Below are 8,258 nucleotides of genomic sequence, written 5' to 3' on the forward strand. Positions count from 1 at the left end.
GAGGCATGCGTGACATGCCGTACAATGATAAGGGAAAATGATTTCCCCCGTACTATTATTCCTTCTAATAAAACACTCATCTTTCTTATTTGTTCCTGTTCCTGTTCATGTTCACACTCATAGCTTTACCCAACTTTAACACCAACATTGTGCTTTTGTACATCACTTTACCTTCTCTTTCTTGTTTGTCTAGTCTTTTCCTAGTAATTGGACCAAGGAAAACTTGTGAACTTCGTCTCCATTAAGTATTCTATTTAAAACCAACTCTTATTCATCTGGAGTACTACTTAATCATGTAGAAAGATCAAACTGGCAAAAATGGCAAGCCGAGAACGGGTTGAGACTTACGATCTGAAGGACCAAGTCAGAAACTATTAGACGTCTCGCAAAGCAACTTTCAACGAAAATTTGGAGACTTTTCGAGCAAGAGGGTGCAGAAAATGCCTAATTGCTTGTAGCGCCCCTATATTTAGAGTTGGTAATGAAGACAATGTGATGGAAAAAGAATCACAGAGCAGTTGGCATAAATACAACTCAAGAAGGCGTTAGAATGAACTCCAACCCAAGTGTGCTTCCAACTTCCAAGTTAGGATAATTGACCAGCTTAGTGTCATCAGGAGAAATATACCATAAATTCACCTAAAGGAAGTGGTTTTATTGTGTCTCACACAACTTACATTAGTTGTGTGAGGACTCTTTTTATCTCACATATTTGTGGACCCATATCTTACACATCTGGGTCCACAAAATTCTAGGACCACACAGTTGTGAGACAAAAAAGAGGCCTCATACAACTAGTGTCAGTTGTGTGAGACACAAAATAAAAATTTTCCTGTTAGAAGGAGCCAGCATTCATCTACCTATCTTCGTATTTGATAGGCTGGATAGGTTTTGGACGAGAAATTGGCTAAGTATATATTTGGAAGACTTTCATTGCATATGACCTGCTATTTTGGAAGTATAATGATTTTGGAAATTGATATTCCCATGCTGTCCTGTCTAATTATAGGGAGTCAAGAACAATCACCCTCATGGCAGGGAAGTATTGTGTCGATAAATATGATTGTGATAAAAAGTCCAATAGAATCTGACCAATGACAGTAATTGAAGCCACAACTAAAATTGATATCAATATCTTTCGAGGTCCATGGTATGACATCAGGCGAAGCTGCTAATTTGGGAAATCAGAATCGGACTATTAGCTAATCACATGCAGAATTTGACTAGCTTGGACATTTCAAACAAAAGATAGGGAACATAATCTGCATAAGATAATTGAACAGAATTATTTAGCTGCTGAAACTTTTTGCTGTAAAACCAAATTGCTCCAGGAATATAAATCTTAACATGTTGAAAACAAAGGGAGTACATTTGCATGGCACTTGGCTGACACTGCAATACATCATCAGCTACTGTTATTGACAGCAACGGAGTCTTCGGCCCAACCACAGTCTGGAAGAGAGGGAATTTGAGCAGTTACAAATCATGTACATGTGATAACACCAGCACAGCTAATAAAATTGAATTTTCCAAGATGACCAAATAAAAACAGAAATAGATTTGGAAACAAGAAAAACAGATACTTTCTTCCACTGTGTGAGTGCCTAAACAGCTACACTAATTTCTTCTTACTTGCATTCTTCTATAGCATTTATTCATTCATCCTTAGACCAGTCAGATAATAAAAGAAGAGGATCAGATGCAAGGAATGGTGTTGTCATAAAAATGCTCATACGCGTAACATTGTGGAATTTCAGAATGTTGTCTTTACAATACTATAAGTTGTTATATATTGTACTGTTTAATGAAGGTCTAACTCCACTTTTTTATTTATCAGGTGAACTTCTAACTCCACCTATTTTTGCTAAAGAAGAACTATCCCAGTTACTATTTCTTTTTGACAATTATGCCAGAAGATACATGGTGGACCTGATGTTATATAAGATTAGTGGTGCATGCTCACGACCTGCTCAAGCTTGGCTCAGTCCCGGCTCAAATCCAATTGTGACTTTCCAACTTCGAGCCGAATCCGAGCCCGCTTGTCCTTCCCACAATTTTTTTTTCTCATATACTAGCAGGCCGCCTCTTCTCCCTCTCGTAGTGTCAAACCCCCACCCCCACCCCCCCCAAACCCACACACACATCAATCCCTCTCTCCATCATATCTTTGATGTTGGGAAAACTCCAATATATTTGGTAAAAGTTCTGTCGTTGTTGTGGAAGCTAACCCAACCCGTTGACCAGTCTCGAGCTCAGCAAAACTTGATCATCTCAAAGCTCAGAAGGACACAAGCCAACCTGAAGCTCAACTCTCGATGCACCAAGTTGAATTACACCTGGCTACTCTTGGGCTAAGCTTAGCTCATTTCACTCCTAAAAACGACAGTAGACTTTAGAGCTATGGGGGGCTAGAACCAGGCACAACCCCTGTGAATGTTCCAAGTGTATAATAACTATGCTTGCCACAACATAAGAACATCTTCTAGCATGGCTTCCAGACATACTCTATGCTAATTCGCTCTTTCATCTTCTCCTAGAGACTAGCTATAGAATGAAGTTAGCCCAAGGCAATTTACCAGGCAAAATATATAGTAATATAAAACTTGATCCCATCACAAAATTATGATTTATTTTAGCACTCTAAACACCTTAAGGATCTAGATGTGGCTACTTTACTCTAGAAGAGTACCGGCAGAAACTGTGAAACATCACTATATCCACATAGACAACTAAAAGCAGTAACTGCTTTTTTGTTAAGATATTTTAGTTACTGCTTGTTTGTTAAGATAGTTTAGTTTCATGCTAACATGGTACACACTCGAAATTTCATATTTCATCCATAACATTTGATCTCATTAAGATGGTTGCGTCTCTGCTTAATTCATTATATTACATTCTTGCTCTAGCATCATAAGGTCCAAATGAAGTATTAAGGTGGTTCATCAAGGCACATTAACATTCTTATTCAAAATTATGCATATTTAGCTCTATACATTGTTTCAAGTCTATAGCTTACTAGCATTTCTTTAGCTTTAAAAGTTTGACATTCTGTACTCATCTTCCTTTCTAATGCATAACAGTTGAGTCAACTCGACCTATTCTTAAGTACCTCTAATTATAATCTCATCAGCATGATTTTCCCAAGTCAACTATAATGTCAGTATCAAGAAATGTTTTCAACGAAATACATGAAGTTAAGTTTGTTCTAACTGACCAGAAGATGCAACCATCATTAACAATAGGCGGTGGAAGGGAATGAAAAAGCTTAGAGGACAATTGGTACATTCATTTCGTAAAGAACTTATCTTGCTTTGTTGTCTGGTGTGATAAAAAAGGAAGCAAAACAAACTCTCCTTTACTTTCCATGCAATTTTGAATAGGTTAGGAAGCTGACTAGAATAACAAATCTTCATTTAGACTCCCCTTTCTCACATAACCTAATGCCCCATCTGAATCTTCTTCTTCCAACCCGCAAACAAAGAAATAGAGACTAACATGATTGCTAATTTGCGCTCAGAGAAAAAATGGTGCTTTAAATCAAAAGAAGAAAAATTGAATAATATAATGTTAAACTAGTCATACTTCACACTGGTGTTGGAAAAAGAAAGAAACTAGGACCAATCAAAAAAAAAAATTAAGCTAACTTTTTTAAAAACCTCGTCAACTAGTGCTATTTGGCATAAATATCAAGTGATACCAAATGATTTTTTTGATAAGGTAAAGTCACATAGTACCAAAAGGGCTAAACATTTGCAATTTTCAGTCTTTCTGGCACATGTAATTTTGAGAATAGCACAATATTATTTTGCTGGAAGTAGCATACGCGGTCAAATTTTGAGCACAATGTTTCTTTGGTAACACTGAAGCCATTATAATCAGCTATAATATGATATTTTTCACTTTAGAAGTGGGGGAAAGGAGAAGGTTTGAAACTTGTAAAAAGGATGGGGCTTGGGTTTTACCGCCAATTTGCAAAAGGGGAGATCTTAGAAGGGATGGGAAAAAGGGAAAGGAAAAAGCTGGAACAGGGGTCAAAGGTGCTCATGGCAGGGGGGACAAAAGGAGGGCATGCCATCGAAGGCTAATTCCTGAAAAGGGAAGCATGACAAGAAGCAACCTTTATTTGGACGAGACCAAAAATGTGGCAACGGTAGCATGTGGAGGGCAGAGTAAATGGGGCAATGACAAGGTTATCGAGGAAGGAGCCATCGTTCGGTTGGATGGAGGAGAGGGGATGGTACCACTAGCTACAGAAGAGCAAATGCAGCAAGGAATGGAAGCAGCAACTACAAGATATTAAGTAAGTAAAGGACGAAACTCCTTATAGTGAAACATAATATGTAAACTTAGGCATATTTCGCACCAAAACCATTTGGCCTGTAAACTTTCTGTTCTACTCTAAGTTGGGAGATTTTCTAAATAATTCATGTCTTTTTTGAAATTGCAGGTTTGTAATGCATTCATGTACCAGTATTATCAAAGGCGAAAAGCACAGAAATGAAGAAAAAGCAAAAATATGTATATGTAGTCCAAGACCAATAATTATAAGTATGAATACCAAATATAGGACAAAAAAATGAAAAAATATTACGATAAAGTGAAATATCAATTTTTCAGTGTCGCCTTTTCAGGATAAGGCTCATTGGAAAGGAAAAGCATGTCTTAGAGCCTTGATGGGATACTGAAGTGCCCACAAAGTGAGGCGAAGCGCTCAACATGTTTTGAGCCTCGTTTTAGGGCTTAAGCGCGCCTTTGACAACAATGTCATGTACCTTTTGTCCATAGACTCCTCAAAGAATTTCCCACAAAAATTATGCTCAAACTGCAGAAACCTAGCTAAGCATTAAATCTCATTTTCAGTTTAGGCCCCATAAAGGCAAATCTCTGAACACCCCCCTCCCCCAAACATTCTATTTGTAGACTGCTCTCAAAGTTTCCAGTACATCCCATTTCATCTTCCCGCAAGGAAAAGGAGGGAAAGCCAAAATCTCGTCAAGTGCTTAGTTCATTAAATGGAACTCATTTCCTTTGCAAATATTCCAATTTTTTCTACCGTTATTGATGAAGGGGGTACACGGATTGTCCAAAATATGCTTGGAGGACAAATGATAAAGCAGAAGAAAGAGTCTCTTCAAAAGGCCTCAGTGGAAATGATCTAAAGATTGAAGCTTTACATCAAAAAGTATAGTCTCTGCCCCCTACGTCTTATCCATATCACTTATTTTGATCAATACTTAAACATGGTTTTCAACCTTTAGTACCAAAAAGATATGCTGCTTGGATCCTCCAATAATGTCACTGGGCGCGTTTCGGATCTTCTAAAAGTAATGCATTTGGAGGATTTGACACGGGTGCAGCAGCATCTTTTGGACGATACCAGCAACATAGCTCAAAAATATCACCAACGCAATTTTCATTCCATATCCCAGACCCTGTATGATTACTATATGTTACCTACTTTCATACCCAACCAAATGCTGTAAAATTATCTAGAAAATGATTTTCCGTGAAAAAGTAACATTTTCCTCCATAGTGAAGCAAACCCACCCCTACATCTTCAAATTACCTGTCTCCCCTCCTTTACCACAGACAAACTAAAACATCACCAATTAAAGACAAATGAGATAAATCGCCAATAATTCCAATTAAAGAGAAGCTCTAAGTTCCTCCTATATGAGAACACCAGCTAAACCCAGTACATCACATATTTTCATCAAACGTTCAAATAACAATCTATGTGCAACAATGAGGACTAAAATAACTCCAAATGTGCCTTAAAAGCCAAATTACTACTGAGGCATACACGATTGATTGATTAGCTGATTGATTATTCAACTAACAAGCCCAATTTCCAATAATTACTAATAAACAGATAAAGAGACCCTAAAATCGAGATTCCTTACCTTCATTTCTGGTATCCACCACCAATAGCATCCATATCCTCTTCAATCTTAGCAGTCAAATAAGGCTGAGGAAAATCATCGACATCAAAAGTCTTCTTCTCCATCATCATCTTCTCAACATCAGCTTTATTGAGGAAAGTACGCCTAATTGGAGGACGGTTACGTCTCTGGTCACGCGAAAAGTACTTGATGTCAAACACGGTTTCAGGATCGGAAGTAGGTACGATGGCCTTAGCTTGAGCTGTGGCCGGACAGAAGAGCCTGTAATCCGTTGCCTTGGGTACAGCGGATAGATACTCTGGACTTGTTTGTGGTCCAGTGAACTCCCATGGCTTCTTCATGAAGCGCTTTAGGGTTTGGATCACCGATTTTCCTGATGAAGCCATTGACGAATTTGCTGTGGGGAGTCTTGAGATCTGTTTGGTTTCTAGGAAAAAGGTTTGATTTTGATTTTTGTGAGAGAAAACTGTTTTGGGCTTAACCAAGGGTCCGAACTTCAAACTTTTTTCTGTAACTACGGGTTCACTCAGCTCTTTAGATAGAATTTAAATCTAAGAGCTCGTAACTTTTTAATTTACTTTATTAACTACTAAGCTAAATCTTTAGGTGTATATTCTAAAATAAAATCTCTAACGTAAATTGAAAATAAAAGGACACAAGATATTTAAGCAAATTAACTACTAGAAAATAATCAATTTTATTCTCAATACTGTTATAAACTATTTTAAATATTATTATTCTTTCTTTCTTTTTTGGTCTAAAGAATTCTTTCGATTCAATCCATCAAAGTTCAAAATTTTATTTTATTTTTTAGAACTTTCTTTGAATGCCAACATAAAAGTAACAAATGTTATGAATATGAAAAAATATACATACTAGTACCCAGGAACATAATGAGTACCTATAATTTTCCAACAACATAACGAAAATATTTGAGGATAAGTTATACAATACTAATACACAGTGAATTGCATGTAAGTAATTTGTGTTGCTGTGACTTTTAACTTAGGTTCAATTCTCATACCTTTTAGGTTTTCGTTTAACCAAAAGTAGATTTCTTGGTCAAAATCAATATCAAAAAGAAATGGGGTTACTAATAACCAATATTTACTTCACTCTTCCAAATTTTGGAAGAATAGATCAAAGAATGGAAATGATTGACAAAGAAAAATAAGAAATGAACTAATAATCACTTCCCAAAATTAAGGCTTAAAGCTTGGAGAATACAGCAACGAATAATAGTGTGGATTTCAATAACAATCGTAACTTGCCATTACAAATAAAATTTCTGTCCTTATATAGGAGCATACAATTATAACGGTTCCCACACTTAATTTGGGCTCTCTAATGATATTAATTGTATTGATTTGCCCGTTACCATATGTAACCGTAACTGATGCATTTATGACTAAAGATTCCTTGTAACTGTACTGATTTCCCTTCCTTATTACTTCTAGTTTGTGTATCTTCCTTTCTTTTCGCCTTCATTCATATCGTTCATGTTTCTCCTTTAACAGCTGTCAAGTCCGCTTCTTTCCTCAACGTAACCTCGTGGGTGTTTCTCTCATGCCTTTTCTGCATTCTTAATTCGTCTAATTGAGAATGTCACTTGTCCTTACATCGATGTTCTATGCGTCATGCCACGTTAGCTTGTTGACTTTCCATGTGTCATGTCTTTTTTCCACCAATACAGATAGTGCCCCCCACTTTCTGAATATTCGGGAAGTGGTAAGTTTTTATGGCGGGAATTCTTTGTTGCCGTTTCTTGAGTATCATTATGCCTCCTTCAGAATCGATGTGACGTATGTCACATTATTTAATGCCCACAGCACGTGGCTTCTTACGATTGGATCTGCAGTTTCTCAGCGCTTTTTAGGATTTTTTCTGCGGCTGCGCCAGTCACGAAGTGACGGTCCCATTATGACGCTTCATAATGACCAATTTTAACGATGGTTGTATCTCCTTATAAATACTTCACTCTTTTTGATTTCTTGAAACCTTCTTCCTTCTTTATCCATTACCTTAGTCCTTCTTCGTATCTCTGTACCTTCCTTCTGTATTTCCTTTGTTAAACATGTCTTCGTCAACACCAGACCCTCGCAAAGTTGTAATCGTTGACGAACTTGCTCCTTCTACTGGTCCTACTAGAAGTAGTAAAGGTGGTAGACTTTGTAGTCTTGGTTCGTTATCTAATCGTGGTTCCTCTTATCAAAGTAGTTCTGCCAGGCCATCTTCTTCTAGACCTAGGGCTCTTCTAACCCCTAGATCTTCTTCTAGAAATAGGGACCTGAATGAACCTGTGTGTGAACCTACAGTTGCTGAGATTGTTCCTTAAGAGTTTTCTTTTGTAACAGG

At 37.2% G+C, this 8,258-nt stretch overlaps 1 protein-coding gene across 1 annotated transcript; it reads right to left on the reverse strand.

The window, feature by feature from the left end:
• On the reverse strand, positions 1,096-6,433 carry LOC109206144. The gene is made up of 2 exons (XM_019368934.1): positions 5,904-6,433; positions 1,096-1,452 (listed from the first exon to the last, which is right to left on the reverse strand). The coding sequence occupies exon 1, from the start codon at positions 6,287-6,289 to the stop codon at positions 5,906-5,908; it is 384 nt and encodes a 127-aa protein (XP_019224479.1). The 5' UTR covers positions 6,290-6,433; the 3' UTR covers positions 1,096-1,452; positions 5,904-5,905.

Source organism: Nicotiana attenuata, chromosome 2 (assembly GCF_001879085.1).
Source record: "Nicotiana attenuata strain UT chromosome 2, NIATTr2, whole genome shotgun sequence".
Classification (NCBI taxonomy): Eukaryota; Viridiplantae; Streptophyta; class Magnoliopsida; order Solanales; family Solanaceae; genus Nicotiana; species Nicotiana attenuata.

Coding starts and splice junctions, on each gene's coding strand:
- LOC109206144 (XM_019368934.1), bottom strand. CDS start 6,289: ATGGCTTCATCAGGAAAATCGGTGATCCAAACCCTAAAGCGCTTCATG.